This window comes from Elephas maximus, chromosome 9, assembly GCF_024166365.1.
Source record: "Elephas maximus indicus isolate mEleMax1 chromosome 9, mEleMax1 primary haplotype, whole genome shotgun sequence".
Lineage (NCBI taxonomy): Eukaryota > Metazoa > Chordata > Mammalia > Proboscidea > Elephantidae > Elephas > Elephas maximus.
This window is the reverse complement of record NC_064827.1, coordinates 42,507,354-42,524,077: the sequence shown is the minus strand read 5'-3', so window position 1 is coordinate 42,524,077 and position 16,724 is coordinate 42,507,354. Positions and strand designations below refer to the sequence as shown.

The window sequence follows — 16,724 nt, the reverse complement described above, 5'->3', positions numbered from 1 at the left end:
TGTGACGAATTGACAGACAGGTGGTATATATAACATATTTGCTGTCAAGTCAATTCCAACTCATGGCAACCCCATATGTGTAGAGCTACACTCCATAGGGTCTTCAAGGCTGTGATCTTTCAGAAGATTGCCAGGCCTTTCTTCTGAGGTACCTCTGGGTGGGTTCAGACCACCAACTTTTTGTTTAACAGTTGAGTGCTGAACTGTTTGCACCCAGGGACTCCTTGATATAACATATAGGTACAGTTAAAATAATAATAAAACAAACATTCGAATGCCCATCATTAAGCTTTGGTCAGGTTGTTTAACTCCTCTGGGCCTCAGTTTCCTCATCTGTAAAATGGGGATAAGGAGGCTCAGAGGAGCTGTGATGCTTCAGGCTTAATTATTACCATTAGCATTCCTCCCTGATGAAGCAAGGCAAGGTGGAGTTTGTACGACTTCATGGCTCCCCTTGTCTCTACGCTCAGGGGCTGGGGGAGGGAACGGGGAGCAGACAGTTTGTGCAGGGGGTTCTGGAAAGTGAGCTCTGGGCCCATCAGAGGGTCTGAGTGAGTAGGGCCTGGAGGCTCAAAGGCTGGGTCAGGCAGCGGCTGAGGGGGAAGACACACAGCTGAGATCCAGATACCGCTCGGCACACAGATGTAGCCATAAATCTTGGGCTGAACCTTTGAGTCCTCCAGGGGCTCAACTAAACCCTTGTTGGCTGATAAGGAGGAATCCTCAGATGGGGGGTTGCAACAGACCCCTGGAACTGCCCTGCCAGGGCCAGCAGGAATGTGTTCCTGTCCACTCCCTGGCTCCCCTACCCACCGTGGCCTCTGGCCTCAGGTCAGGAGATGTTAGAAAATGAACTCCTGAGGGAGGCCCAGTGTGGGGAGGGGGCACATGCTGGGCCCACCTGACCCTGTGGCTCCTGCAGCGGCCTTTGACCTAGGAGTGGGCTGCCTTTTCTGGGATGCCCTCCAGAGCTCCGCTGGAAAAATTCCCTCCTTCCTCCCGACCCCCAGCCCAGTGCTTGTCCAGCTCCCAGGGCCTCACACATGCACCAGGCTCGACTTGTGTGCCCTGGGGCTATGAGCTGTGGGTGTTCCAGCTAGAGAGAACAGCAGGAGCAAAGGCAGAGAGGGGTGACCCACAAGCAGCTAGGTGTGGCTAGAGGGGAGGGATACCTCTGAGTCCTGCCCTGTCCTCTTCACTTTCCCTACAAGATCTCAGCAGGCTTCAAACAGCATTATATGCCAACAGCTCCCAAAATTGAGTTCCCCAGCCCAGTCCTCTCTCCAGACTTCAGACTTTGATGTAAAACTGCCCACTGGACAGATTTTCCTCCCCCAAGCCTGCTCCACCCACTCAACGTTCCTATCTCAGTAATGGCAAAGCCAACCTTCCAGCTGCTCAGGACAGTCACTCTGAAGTCACCTGACTCCTCTCTTCTCTCATGCCCCACACCCCAGCTGACATACTCTAGGTGTTTTTATCCACAAAATGTGTCCAGTCTCCAGCCACTTCTCACAGCCCCACCACTGTCACTCTGGTTCAAGTCACTGTCATCTCTCTTGGATTATAGCAAAAGGTCCCCTGAGGTTTCCTGTCTCTCCTCTTGCCTCTAACTCAGCCCTACAGTCTAGTCTAAATGCAGCGGCAAGAATGATCCTTTTAAAAAATGAGTCAGATTTTATCACGCACTCCTCTGTTACACACACACACACACACACACACACACGCACGCACGCACGCACGCGGTTCCCGGTTTAGTGATCCATGCCCGCCCCTAGTGATGGTTGTAGGAAAAACTCTCATCTTCTCAGAGGCTGCTGGCCTTTTCCGCACTGGGACGGAATAAAAGCTTTCTTCCCAGTTGTCCTGACCGCGGGGCCACACTGCCTTGGGGACTTCAGGACGAGCTGTAGGAGCTGGCCTTGCTCTGCTGGTGTTGCAGGGAGGACACAACTTTCGGATTCAGACCTAACAGGAATTTCAGATATCCAGCTGTTCAGAGTGACCTAATTTCTCCAACCTCCTGTTTTCCCATCAGTAACGGGGATGATAAGAATACATGCTTCATGGGGGCATTCAGCAGAAGAGATGAGCATAGTGCCTGGCGCACAGAAAGTGCTCAATAGCTGTTATCCACTATCAGAAAGGGTTCTTGGCGAAGTGTGGCTTAGGGTGACTGCCTCACTCTTGTGTCAGGTTTGGGGTGGGGGACAGCTTCGGTGTGAGGGGGAGGGACGATGAAAAGCCCAGGCCCCTTGGCAGAGCAGCTTCACAACTGCTGTGTCCCTTCCCCCAAAGAGCCACTCGCTTGAGAGACTCAGTCCTGGGACAGGGTGTAGGTGTTCGACTGTGCTTATATGCCACGGGACGCTGGAAAACTCCCGACCTCTCTATCCTCACCGCCCACCTTGGGTGGCTTACAGGCAGGAACTATTAGCCCACCTGACATGGGAAAACCGATGCCCAGACTGTAAGCAAACTGCCCAAGGTTCATTAAGGCAGTGAATCCAGGCATCCCTGCTGTGCAGCTGGGGTTCTCAGCACCACCAGGTCCCCCAGAATACCAGAAACTGTGTATCAAGAAGAGAGACCTCATGGAGCCTGTGGCTGAGGGCAGCCCAGTGGAAAGGACTCCTGACTGAGTTCTGTTTGGGAACGCCAGAGAGAAATATAGCTCACTTTCTCCTGAGGATTCGGCACCCTCCTGGTGTAGAGTGGCTCTAGGCTGGGAAATCTAAGCATGGATTCGGATCTTAGCCTGGCACACACTGCTTGTGTGAGCACAGGGAACCGTCCCTTCTAGGTCTAAAAGGTCACAGAAGATGGTATGGGGCATTTGTGCTGAGGTCCTGTGGGGTTTGGGTAGGCAGCACTTTAGGGGTCTAACAAGCAAGGTGAAGGTGAAGGAGCTCTGGCCTGGCTTGGTGGTCCCTTTCTCATTTCAGGGGAGGAGGTATACTGGCAGATTCTCCTCAGAGAACAAGGCCTCCAGGCTGTTAGGCACAAAGTGAGAAGGCTGGCGCCTTATAGCAAGGACTCTCCCAAGCTTACAACCTTCCTAAATGTACAGGGCTCACTGATGGAGACTTTACACCTCCCCACAACGCTGACATTCCTTCCTCCCCTCCCCTGGTCTGTCCTCTGGCCTACCCAGGCCCTGTTCAGGACAAAATCCAGAGCTGCTTCACAGACCCCATGACCAGAGGAGCCTGCTTTCATCTCTGGTCCTGCACACAGCCCCCAACTGCACGCCAGGTTGGCACCACTGCTGAGAGGGGCCAGCCCTGCCAGACAAGCCAGAAGGAATTCCAGAGATAAGAACTTGGTCTCTGGAAAGCTCTGGCCCCATAAAGGGACTCCTGCTGGACAAGAGTGTGGGGCTGGAGGGAGTGGGGGTTACCACTTGATTCTCGGACAGGCTCCCTCCACGTCTGGGTGGGGAGGGTGGGGGTTTCTTTCCCTTGAGTCCAAGCTCATGTAAAATCTGGTCCAAAGCCACTGCTCAGTGGAGAATCCACCAAATCCATGAGAAACAGCTGAGGTCCCCTTGTTGACCTGGGGGGGCCAGGCGACCTGTTTTTGTATGACCCACGAGCTAAGAATAGTTTTCACATTTTTAAATGATTGAAAAAAATCAAAATAATATTTTGTGAAAAATTACATGAAATTCTTATTTCAGTGTCCATAAACAGTGTTAGTGGGACACAGCCATGCTCATTCATTTGTGTACTACTTATGGTTGCTTTTGTGCTACAACAGTAGGGTTGGAATATTTGCAACAGCAACTTTTACAGAAAGAATTTGCTGACTCCTGCTCTCGATCATTAATCGGGCCATGGCACTCTCTGCTTAGGATCCTTTGATGCCTCTCGTGGCTCTCCATGAGCTGACCTGTGTCCACCTCTCCAGCCTTGTCATCTGCACCTCCAGTTATTGGCCTACTCTAGACAACTGACCCTTCCCTAAAACCCATCACAAACCACACCCCAGGGCTTGTCTCATGCTGCTTACCTTTGGAGATGGAAAGAGGCTAAGGATGCCTCTTTCCTTCTCCAAATGGCAGTCCTACCATTTCAAGACTTGGCACAAGGCTGGCAAGGGATAGCCATGTGAGCATCTACCAGAAGAGGCCTGTTTAGCATTCCATAACCTTTTACTTGGCTAGTATTATGGAGAAAGAAGATGTTTACATATTTTCCAGATACCAGATACCATTTTTATAAACTTTCAGCACCTATGATGGATCAGGCGCCTCCTCGCGTATTATCTCACTTAATCCTCACCACAACCCTGGTGAGGTGGGTGATACCTCCATTCCACGAAGTGGCAAGGTGTTATGTGGCAGAGCTAGATTCTGAAACCAGGGCTCCTGCTGATTCCCAGATGCTCACATATAGTCCTCTCACTGGATCCACTGCTTGAGAGAGGACAGATGCTCATGGCTTCCTTTGTGTTGGGGAGCCGTGTGACCCTGTGCTGAATGGGCCCAGACAAAGGTGGTTTTGTAGTTGTCCATCTCTTCCCTCTAGTTGCCTGTTTCTGCTGCTGTACCTGAGGCCTTTTGAAAAGGATTTTCTGGTGAGGATCAAAGGATAGCCCTGCTCTTCCCAAGAAAATTAAGTACCTGGCTTTGTGATGCCACTTCTCAAATCTCCTTCTGAAGCTCTGGGGCTCATGGTTTGTCTAGAGCAGAAGGAAGTCGCTGGAAGTCTAGCCACTATGGTGAAGGAGTGTCAGTGTAAACAGGGCCAAATTAGTGTAATTGCTGATGGCTTGTCTTAAAAGAGCTTTAAAAACACCTCTAGTGGGCCACTGGGCATAAGCCCTTGACTGTCCACATGCTTTTCTGAATAGCCCAACAGAAGCCAAGAGCTCAGAGACAGGAAGAGCCAATATGCCTGCTAAAGGGCTAGGAGAAAGCAACACAGGCCAGCTTAGTCTACCTGAGAATCTTTCTCAACCAGAGAAGTAGAATTAGGGCTACACACGTCAGCTCAGAGGCCACAGTGTGAATCTGGCAAAGGAAAGAGCTTGCTTTGATGCCCCTACCATCATGGTGGATGGGTAAAGTGAGTGTTACTAGATAGGTTCAGTGATGTGGTATGAGAGGTGCTAGGGACTCAAGAAAATGGAATTCTGTAAATTGACCTGATTCCTGTCCTCTCCTAACTGATGGCATTGGGAATCAAGCTCAACTAAACAGACCGATGAGAGCTTTTGGTAAAAGACTTAGATAAGATAGTTGGGTTTAAGACAACATGTGTGATTCTAGATCTGGTACACAAATTCAGTGTTCGGTATTTCAGACTGAGAAACCCACTGTGTCTTTCCAAAGACTGAGATCAGTTTGGGTTAAGAAGCGAGGTGCATCTGACGTTGCAGGCATTTTTAGGAGGATGAGTAACTGGGACGGCTCAGGCGATGACTAAGTGTCATCCAGCCCATCTCAGGCTAAAATTCTGGTTTGTCCAAATGAAGCCCAATGTTCCCGCAAGCCTGGAAGCAATCACAGTGATTGTGTGAGCAGTCTCTTCAAATACATGATTGAATAACTAGTGGCCACAGAGTCAGAGATCTGGCTGCACTGAAACCCTTTCTGCAGATGGGAACAGAGGATAAGGGAACTGCTGACACGCTCATGCTTTGGCTGTATCCATACAAGATGGCATGTGAGGCTGTGCTTCTGCCAGGCTGGGAGGGACAAGCGTGATTTGTCTGCTGACAAGCGAGTCTCCACTACATCTAATCATTTTCTTATCTGACTGCATCTTGATCTCCTTAGTCCTGGACATCAAAGTAGTCAATTACTGGCTCCTTGGCTATTTTCTGTAAATTACTGCTCCCAGAATTCCTGAAAAGCAAGCAAAGAATGATCAATCTTTTCTTCTCTGGGGAAAATGGACACAGGTCTTCAGAAAGTTAACAATCAACTGATTTACCATTTGTGACACTTGATAAGATACTGGGGCAAACACAAGCTGATAACTGTTGAAGTTTGGTGATGGGTACACAGAAATGCTATTCTCACTACTCAAAAAATTTCCATAGTAAAGTTTATATAAAAATAAAGCAAGCAACAGAAAAAAAAAAGAAAGCACAGCAAAAACATGCCAATGACTCCATGATGGTTATGTCCAAATGGTACTGGACTCTGCTGTGACAACTGGTGCCTTGGGGCAGCCCTCACATTTCCCAAACCACTGCCCATGTGGATACATACACTGACCAGGATCCAGGTTGCCTGGTCCCCAGAGGTGGAGAGGAGCTGATCCTGGGGAGCTACATGGCCCCAGACACTCTTGGCTAAGGTTGCACCATGGGCAATACCTGGCTGTCCCTGACCCACGGGAACACCAACCGCTACGACCCTCACGGTGAACCTGTAAACTGTCCTAACCATCCTTCCAGAGGTTTTGTGCAGAAGGCATGGAGACAGTAATGTAGGGTTTCAGTGTGGAAGACTAGAACAGGAGCAGGGACTTTTGGCACTGGAGAGCAGTGGACTCTCCTCTTGGCAAGCGAGAGGAAAGGCAAAGAAGGTGGTGTACCTCCCCTGCTCCTGTCTGAGAAAACACTGGCCAACTTGTTGCTTGCCAATTTGGCTTTCTTTTCTCTTTAAATCATGAATATGTTTTTGTTGTAAATGATTCAAACCACATAAAAGTAGAGACAGAACAAGACATGAAAGTATCTTCCTTCACCACCAACTCCCCCGCCCCCAATCCCACTTCCACCTTCAGAGTAACTATTGCTAAACAGGTAACACTCCAGTCCTAAATCATCTGGTGTGACTGACTGAATCCACTTCCCAGTGTCACCAGCTAACCATGACTGAAGATTCTGGCCCGTGAGTGTTCTCCCCAGGGGCGATGTGGGCATTACAAACATCAAACTTAGGATCCCTCTGGCAAGAACAAAGAGTGTTCAACAGCCCTGTCAAATCTGACATATATGACCACAGCACTCCAAAGCAGGCCCGAGGAGGGCTTAGGGGCTGGTGCAGCCCAGGACAGCTGTACCCTTGCTGGCTTCTCTGAATAGACAGGGACCTGTGGAAAGCAGCAGCAGAATTCTTACTTGTCTGTCTGATGTCTGTGATGAGGAATTGGTGGTGGAGGCCGTGATTGCATTTCCTTTTCAAGAACGCCTGTCAGAGTGGTAGGAGGACAAATGGATTTCCCTCTGATAAAAGTCAAAACACAAAGTATTGGAAAGTGAGAATCGTTTGTAGAGAGAGACAGGCAGATAGCTAGAAACTCAGTCCATGGCTTTGCACGATGACACTGCTGAGCATTGATATGATCTGTCCCCTCTCAGGCATGGCCACCTTCATTCAACTCCTGCCCTCCTCACCTATCTCTGCTGGGCCTGTTGCCTGCCTCCTCTATTTCCACACTTGAGTTTGTTTCACTGGGAAGTTCTTCCTACTCTCCCAGGTTCTGACAGTGATCCTAGGTCCTCCCTGTCCCCTCCTAGCTCAGCTTCCCCTGATGGCAAAACACTGTTCACAGTGCATGCCTCAGGAGAGTCCAGAATTCTTGTTGTTTTCATCCTGTTGGGAGGACAGGGTCAGGGAGCAGTCAGAGAGAGGAACAGAAGATAGAAGCCGTGGTGGGCAAAAGGGACAGATGCAATGGGCAGGCCCCGGCCCAGGCCTCCAGGTCTGATTTGTCTGCCTATGTGAATGTTGTCTCCGGTGGGTGACATAGATTTGGGCCAATGTGAGGGCTTGTGCACTTTAGGTAAGTCTGCTTTATGGACTGAGGCAAGGGCTCTGCTCTCTGGTTCGGACCTTTAAACCATGTGGAATGGCTGTCCCAGAGGAGTTGAATTTCCATCTATCCTTCAAATAAGGAGAGAAGGTGTGAGGAAAGTGGATATTGACAGACTCTGCTCCTGGGTCCAGGCTGCCCTGCTAAGGGCAGGATCAACTCGCCTGACTGCGGTGACCACGACGTTGCGCTTGGGTTCACTGTCATAGCTCACACTTTCCAGGCCATAAACTTGGGCCAGGTCGTGGATGATCCGGCGGTGGTCTCTGTTCATGGGAGGGAAGCAGTGGCTTTTCTTAATATTCTTTCCCTGTATTGAGGGAAGAGAAGACTGATTAATAAAATCACGCTGAAAACAGAAAACACTTCCAATGGTCCTTACCACTCTACAAGGATAGCTGGGGTAGCTGAGTTCTACAGGCCCACAGCATGAGTGCTCCGCTGGCTATGAGCAGGCCCAGGGGGGTTTCAGAAGATGGAAGCTGGTGCACTTCCTTCACCTACTCTCTGAGCCACAACAATAGCAGCTGGACAGGGCTAGGGACAAAGGGTAAGTAACTGAGACTTAAGTACACAGGGCAGTGGATCCTCTTGATTGTGGCCATAGCTGTGGAGTGAGTGACATCTTCACGAAATGACAAAATGAAAGACTAATAAAGCAAAAAACAAAAACCTCACTTTCTATACAAGTACATTGTAAACTAAAAAGTTTGAGTGTGTGGGTACAGACACACAAGCAGGAAGATACTTTTGCTCAGGCTTCCTGATCAAGAGAGAAACAGCACCTTCCATTTTTTCCTTCATGTTAGTATTCTGCTGGGAAGTGGAGACAGAAGAGTGGAGGGGAGGGGGAAAGGGTGGTGGGAGGAAAAACTGTCGTCATTACACATGGGGCTAAAGCAGCCCTCCCCGTCCACACTCACAAGCTCCACTGAGTGATGAGGGAGTCGGCACAGGGTTGGAGGCTTCTGACTGAAATAAAGACTCTTTGTCACTTATGCCTACCTTCTCAACATCCCTGGCTGTCTCCTGTGACAGCGGCCTTGTTCTCTGAGGTAGCCTATCCCGCCCATTGCTCTTCAGCTCTAGTCGTACAACTTTCTACCTTTACACAAATGTTACTCTTTGGGGCAATAAAGAGCTAAATTGCTCACCTTTCATACAACAGCCCCTGTAAGAGGTTGCCTTCTGAAGGATCGCACGCAGTCACTCAACTATCACTGTGAAGCCCCCCTCAGCCAGAGTTTCTTCACCTGATCCTAGGTGCTGACCCAGGGTTTTTATTTACATTTAATTTGGTCGAAGATATCTTTTCTGCACTGACTGAGTCAGGACGGGCTCACATGGATGTTATAATGGCTGGGCTTTTGGGAAAGATAAGGATTCTCAAGGACATTGTGACTTTTTCCTACAACTATTCTAGGCTGATAGTGTTTCTGGGGCTTAATTTTCTATCAAGCTGGCCTTAGACACACGTCCAGTTGGATGTTTTGACTTCAACCTTATTCACGGCCTCCACAAGGGCTTCCATTTCCTTCTCAATGTCACTGACAAACTTTAAGTCCTTCCTGAAATGAGAAATCACCACAGTTAATTTCATCCGTTCCCGCTCTTCTGGAAACCCCTCCTACCCACCCTCTTCTGTAAAGTAAAAACAACGGACAATGCTGGCAGAAAAGCTGCAGAGGCAGAGACTGTCAGATAACAGAAGGTTAACTACGGTGGAACAAAGGAAAAGAAAACAGGCATGAGAAAAAAGATGAAAGGAGAAACAGCCATGGGAGGGCCAGGAGAGAGGAGAAAAATGAGAGCATTACTGCTCCCATGTAGGGATGCATGTGACTATGAGACCTGGGAGGACAGGTGGAATGAGGTTCCAGAGAGCCTTCAATTCAGCCCACTCCAGTCCTCAGGAGGTCCAAACTCCTAACGCACGCGCACACACACGCGCACGCATGCACACACACACAATCTTACAATAGATAAATAAACATAAGGAGGAGGTACATATTAGTTACCACATCTTGAAAGTTCAAAAATTCTCTTAAGGCACAATTAAGGACGCAGGTAACAAGTTACATACCTGGCATCTTCTTTCAAACTATCACTGAATTTTGACCCTGAAGAACGTATATTGAAAGGATCAGAATCATCACTGATATGAAATGCCTCTGCTAACCGCCTGAAAGTGAGAGACAAGTATGTAAATAAAAGGAAAGGAGGGGAAGGGAAACTGTCTTATAGTAACATAGAGTGACTACCTTGTTCTAAGTGCTTTATATTTTATATTATCTCATTTCAATAAACCAGATTATCAAGGAAAGAATAACAACAACTTAGGACAAGATATAATGGTGGTGCAAATTGTATGCTCTCTGTTACTAAAAGGTTGGTGATTTGAATCTATCCAGAGGAGCTGGGAAAGAAAGGCCTGGCGATCTATTTCCATAAGATTACAGTCACTGAAAACCCTATGGAGCACAGTTCTACCCTGATACACATGGGGTTGTCATGAGCTGGAATTGCCTCAATGGCAACAGGTTTTCTTATTTGTTTGTTTGCTTTTGTAGAAGAGAATAAACAAAATAGATCTATTTGGGTCTGAGCAAGCCATAGCCTGAACACTGGTGACTTGAATTATCTGGGGATGAGAAGTCTGGGGAAGGGTGAGATCACTGGGCGATGGCTTTTGTTGAGGTTTAACTTAAATATAACATACATAAGATATATAAATATTAAAATTAATATCACATTACAGCAAGTATGGAAAAAAAAAGAAATGAATCCTGTATCAACATAAACACTACATATTTTTTTATTAACTCATGGCCAGTTTTATTTCAACTCCTCCTTATCTGTTCTCACCCCTCCCAGATTATCTTGAAGTAAAACCCCAGGCATCATATCATTACACCTGTAAGTTAAACATACCTCCTTTCAGACTTTTTCCCCTACAATTTTAAGTAGTTGCAATCAGTGCATATAAAACTTCACATCTTTTTTCCCTATTACTATATAATCAGCATTCTCATATTATGATTTGATTCCCACACTGATTGTTTCAGTAGCTGTATAATCTAATTACGTACATACCACAATTCAATTAAACATTCCCTATTTAAGTTTTTCTTTCACAATTTCCCAATGTTATAAGTGACCCAACTAATATCTCTGTGCAAATAGCTTTTAAAATTATTTCCCTTGAAAAAGTTTCCAGTTGTGGGATTAGTGGGTTAAATGGCATGGACACAGTCTTGATCAATACTTCCTAAGTGTTCTCCAAAACTGCATGAGGCTCACTGCATCACACCAACACCAGTTATATGTATGTATTTTTAAAGACAGACAGAATTCAGCTTAGCACTTAGTTTTCACTAAGACAGGGGTCCCTTGCAAGCTCAATGTCCACAGGAATATGGTTCACTATTGCTAGATTTTCCAATTTTCAAGAGAAGCTTTATTTTCAAAATTTCAAGAGAATTCTTAGGTTGATCTATTGATTTCTAAAAGCTGGCCACTCAAATTTGAATACCAAATAAACCCTTCTGTGGGGTGAAGGTTTGGCCTGACAGTTTTTGATTTCTACATGGAGTAGTAGAGCATAAATTTAAAATTACATATTTGCAACTTTAAATTTGCATTTTTTCCTTAGGTCAAAGGACTTGAACAGGCACTTCACAAAAGAGGCTATCCAAATGGCCAATAAACATAAGAAAAGGTGCTCAATCTCTAGTCATCAGGGAAATATGCTCAGTGATATCCTGCTACACATTCACAAGACTGGCTAAAAATTCAAAGACTGATTATTCCAAGTGCTGACAAAAACGTACAGCAACTGGAACTATCACGCTGCCGGTGGGAGTGGAAAATGGTACAACCACTTTGGAAACTGGCAGAATCTACTAAAGCTGAACACATGCATATCCTACTAATCAACAATTCCACTTCTAAGTTTATATCCAACAGAAATGATTACATGTATACAGCAAAAAAAGTATACGAATACTCTTAACCGCATTATTTGTAACAGCTCAATACTAATTAACAAAACACGTATCTATTAACAGTAAACTGGATAAATTAAGATGTTAATACAGTAAAATACCATGCAGCGATGCAAATGAACAAATCGCTGCTCCCTGCCACAACAGGAATGAATGCCACAAACCTCATGAAAGACGTCAGACACAACAATACAAACCGTATGATTCCATCGTTTATATAAAGCTCAAAAACAGACAGAACTAATCTAATGTGTTAGAAGTTGGGATAAAGGTGATGTCTTTGGGGAGGAAGGTAGGAGTATAAGAGAGGGTCCTGGGGTATGGATAACGTTCTAGTTCTTCACCTTGATGCTGGTTAAGAATCATCGCTGTATTCACTTTGTGATAATTCACTGATCTGTACGTTTCTGATCTTCAAAGTTCATTAAAAATGTATTTTTTAAACCTGATATCTTTGTTGCAGTAGGAAGGTCTACCAGTCACTGAGTAAGTATGCTGTGGCGGATGATGTTTACACCAAGCCCAAAACCACACAAGCTCCTATCTCTGAAATATGCTTAATCATCCAAGTGATTTATCCTTACACACTTTCTTTTTTTTTCCAAAAAATATGCATATTTTATTCCAGCTCTGGGAAATGCAAAGGAGGGGGGATATCCTTCCACACACCATTCTAATTTGGCTGACGTTAATTCAGAAAAGCTAGAGCAAATACATTTGTGTATATATATATGTACATATTTTCAGATTTTAGTCTCATCAATTGTTCATGTCTTTATTCCGTTTTGGTCTTTTATAAACATCCTTAAAAGTCATCAAATGCATCCTACTACTTCCATGACTGTCTGCTCATCTATCGTTTAATACTGTTTGGATTGCATTCAGTTTGTGTATTAATCACCTATGTGATTGGTCAAACTCTACAAGACATAAGGGGAAAAAACTTGATTTAAGTTGTACTCTGTGTCACAGCTACCCATTACATGATTTTTTTCATTATTATGTGCAACTTCACACATCTTGTAGCTCTCTGTGCAGTCTATTTCGGCCTCTAGTGCTGTATGTATCTCCATCTTCTGGGTGGGACTGCCCGTGACCCATGAGCCTGGGGTCAGGCATAAACTGCGGAGCACCTGAGGTGCGTTCCCATCTGGCCTTTGTTTCAGAGCTGAGTCCTGTTGGCAAAGGCAGTGAATGTTTCAGGACTTGAATTGCCTTTGTAGGTATTTCTATTTCAGCATAACTTCTACCTTAGTTTTTTCTTTAGGTTCAGGGAGTGATTCTTTTTTTATTTTTTGGTCCACGATGATTAAACTGCTTCATAAATTTGCTGGCTTGGGGCATATGCTTTTTTCCCAGCTACCTTTGCAATTATCACTGACTGAACTGGGCAGCAAACAGTTGCTCCTAAAGTGGCTAGTCCCAGCGGATAAGCAATTTTCTTAACTCTGGAACCTTTTCTCACTGAAACCAGGCCTGCCAATTCTGAAATTGTAATCACTCCGATTTCGGGAAGAAAATCGCCATGCCGGGTTCTTCAGATAAACATATGCATCTTTTCCAAATTGTACTGTATCCCTTATCCCATTTTTCACAAAGACATATACATCCTTGCACCAGCCAATTTAACGACCAGCTGTAGTACGGACGGAGGCAAAGCCCATTTGTAAATGACCAGGCTGTTCTTCAACATATTGAGGCTGGAGAGGTGGTGCAATACGTAAAGGGAGTGGCTCTGCTTTCACCTGCTGCTCTTTGGACTCCTCTTCTTTGGCTGCACGTACACTTACAGATGCACATCTCAGGCCTGTAGGCCTGGTCATCAGCTCTCCCATTCTAATGACTGCCATTCCTGTGACTTCAATTCCTGATGGCTGCATCTCCCTTGGTCTCCAATAGCAATAAAAGACTCAGAGCAGATGCTGGGTGAATGCTTGAAGGGTACTCCGTCCCATTAATTCCACAGAGCTCAAGGAAAAGTAGGCAACAAGTAGTTGAAACTACTTACTTTTTCCTTTCCAAGGCTGAACACTCCTCATCACACTCCAGCCTTGATAAGCAAATGAAAGAAAAAAAAAGTCAGGGCACAGGATTCACAGCTCACACGCAGCAAAGAAGTCACAGACAGTCTACCAGGAAACATAGCAGATTCTTGCCAAAGGACTTACCCTTAGGCCAAGAAGCAGCCTGTGAGGCCACCTACTCCTCGGGTTCCACTAGCAACCCCTGTCCCAGCAATCTCCTCAGTCTCCCCTGGGCCTTAATCCAGGCATGGCTGGATGAAGTCCCTCCTAAGAACACATGGGCAGGCCTCTGGTTACAGGAGCCTGGGAGTCCTCAGAGTACTCCCTGCCTGCTCAGCCCCCCAAATGCTCTCCAGGTGCCCCTCTTACAGCCCTACCTGTCTAGATGTACCTACTACCCTGGCTCTCTGTTCTCCTACAGGTTGGCTGGGCATATCTAGGTCTCTGTTCTGCTTCCTCTGGTTACTGTCTGGAGTGAGGCTGGAAAAGTCTTCTCTGGTCTTTTTTTAAAGTATGTATGTGAAACTTTTTAATTTTAATTGTGGTAAATACACACACAAACACACACATATATATAACATTTGCCATTTCAAGACTTTTTCACATGTACAGTTCAAGGACATTAATTACACTCATCATGTTATGCAACCATCGCCACTATCCGTTTTCAAATTTTTCCATCCCCCTTAACAGAAGCTCAGTGTTCCCTAAGCAGTGACTCTCTCTTTCCCCTTCCCTCTCTGCTCTCGTCTTAGCTGTCCCTGAGTGGTACTTGTTGGGGTTGGAGTGGATGTGGCCTCTTAACATCAAGTGTCTGTTGAACACCTACTGTGTGTGCAAGGCTCAGCCGTGGAGGACTGAGATAAATGAGTGGTCCCTGTCCTCTAACAGGAGAAAGAAGACGGATACTCATATTTAAACACTACCTGGCTTGGTGAATTTCCTTCTTGGTGATTAACTTGCTGATTTCCACTGAATCTCCAAGCTGCATGTCTGTTATTTTAGAGGCCATGGAAATGGCAGCTATTCTGAAATACAGAAAATAAAGGGAGCTGCTGAGGATGTGGAGAAACTGGAACCCTCATCCACTGCTGGCGGGGCTGTAAAATGGTACGGTCCTTGTGGAAAACAGTTTCAAGGTTCCTCAGAAAGTTAAAAACAGAATCACCATATGATCCAGCAATTCCACTCCAAGGTATATACCCAAAAGAACTGAAAGCAGGAATACAAACAGATACTCGTATACCAGTGCACACTGCAGCACTATTCGCAGTAGCCAAGAGACAAAAACAACCTAATGTCCATCAACAGATGAATGGATAAACAAAACGTGACATATACATACAATGACTATTCCTCAGCCATAAAGACAAATGAAGTCCTGATACATGCTACAACATGGATGAACCTTGAAAACATCATGCTGAGTGAAATTAAGTCAGTCACAAAAGGACAAACATGATTCCACTTATACGAAATATCTAGAATATGCAAATATATAGAGACCTAAGTCTCATTAGCAGTTATCAAGAGTAGAGGAGAAGGGGAAAAGGGGAGTCACTGCTTAGGGGGCACTGAGCTTAAGCATGATAGAAAAATCCGGAAACTAATACTGGTGATGGTTACACAACACGATCAATGTAATTACTGTCAATGAACTATACATGTGAAAAATACTGAAATGGTAAATGCTTTGTTATATATACACTTACCACAATTTAAAGAAAAGGGCGAGGTGAGGCATTGCAGCTTCACAAAAACCTCCCCATACAAGGGATACAGAAGACCTCTTTCAAGGCAAACTCACCACACAACAATCTGTGTGGCCTTGGAAACCTGTCTATTATGAACTACCCACATGTTTATGTCATATCTCAATTAGATTCTAAGCAGTTACACAGGAAGTGATGAGGAAGCCACTCCTCAGTACCTCCCTGGTGCCTAGGCCAATGCCCACATCCACAGCACATCTCCGCATCTAATCACAGAGTCCACAGTCATCCAACGCCTACCACCTCCACCTGTGTACTTGGGTCTAAGTATGACCACACAGGTTCCAAGATTTCAGGAGGCTGCAAAGTCACTACACCTCACAGAACAGTAAGAAACCCCCATATGAGGGGAGAAGCATGGGACTCAGTCCTGGCTGTGCCACTGAGCAGCAAGTCACCGTGTTCCTTCCTTATCTTGTGGTGTAATAAAGACCAAAAGAGGGGAGAAGGAGCGGAGAGAAAGAGAGACAGACAGACAAAAGGAGGGAGCGGAAAGGGAGGAGGAGAATTAAAAAAGTTATTTTACAAATTAAAGTTAGGGAAAAAAAAGGATCACGAAGCAGCGCTTTTTCTTTCAACTGAAAAAAATAGATTTTTTATAATACTAAAAAAAAATTTTCCAACCTTTAGGAAAGGTGCAAGACCTTACAATGAATACCTGTATACTCTCCTCATCTAGGCTCCCCTAACCGCTAACACTAACCTTTGATAAGTACTGGATGCCTCAGAGCAAATCATGATCTCTTTTCTTCGTCCACATTCACACTGCAGCTCTACCTGAAATAAGATTAACATGGAGCAACTTTGAGCACATGGAATCCACGTGCAGGTGTGACTTTTCAAGACTCTCAAATCAAACCATGGCAGAGAATAAAGAAACAGTGAGCACTCACCCTCCCAGATGGGAGAAGCTCATCACACATGCCAAATGATCAACAAGGGAGTTGACATGCCAGGGGGAATGTCTCAGTCCACTGTGCCCTTTCTGGGAACTACCTCTATGCTTAATCCCTGCTGAAGAGGAATGTCTAGTAAGGAAGCTTTCACCATGACTCTACAGAATCGGCACCCCTCCATCTGATGATGCCTGAACCAGAGGGGGACACTTGACCCAGGACCAGCCAAGGCCTGCTCATCTGCTTTCACGTTCCT

At 45.8% G+C, this 16,724-nt stretch overlaps 1 protein-coding gene and 1 pseudogene across 5 annotated transcripts in view; both read right to left on the bottom strand.

Annotated features, from left to right (window-relative positions):
- Positions 1–3,626: 3,626 nt before the first annotated feature.
- The window catches only part of NFX1 (nuclear transcription factor, X-box binding 1), a 60,840-nt gene continuing 47,742 nt past the window's right edge, over positions 3,627–16,724 (bottom strand). For 2 of the 5 annotated variants that reach the window (XM_049897052.1, XM_049897053.1), the window contains exons 17-24: positions 16,276–16,349; positions 14,727–14,828; positions 13,785–13,826; positions 9,856–9,954; positions 9,274–9,340; positions 7,937–8,082; positions 7,078–7,182; positions 3,627–5,851 (exon numbers count right to left, since the gene is read on the bottom strand). In XM_049897052.1, the coding sequence (XP_049753009.1) occupies positions 5,779–5,851; positions 7,078–7,182; positions 7,937–8,082; positions 9,274–9,340; positions 9,856–9,954; positions 13,785–13,826; positions 14,727–14,828; positions 16,276–16,349 (708 nt within the window). In that variant the 3' untranslated portion in view covers positions 3,627–5,778. Of the gene's footprint in view, positions 5,852–7,077; positions 7,183–7,936; positions 8,083–8,926; positions 9,341–9,855; positions 9,955–13,784; positions 13,827–14,726; positions 14,829–16,275; positions 16,350–16,724 lie in introns of those variants that run through there. The other 3 variants (XM_049897054.1, XR_007518789.1, XM_049897055.1) reach the window with 3 other exon arrangements.
- On the bottom strand, positions 9,963–13,778 carry LOC126083380 (MICOS complex subunit MIC27-like; annotated as a pseudogene).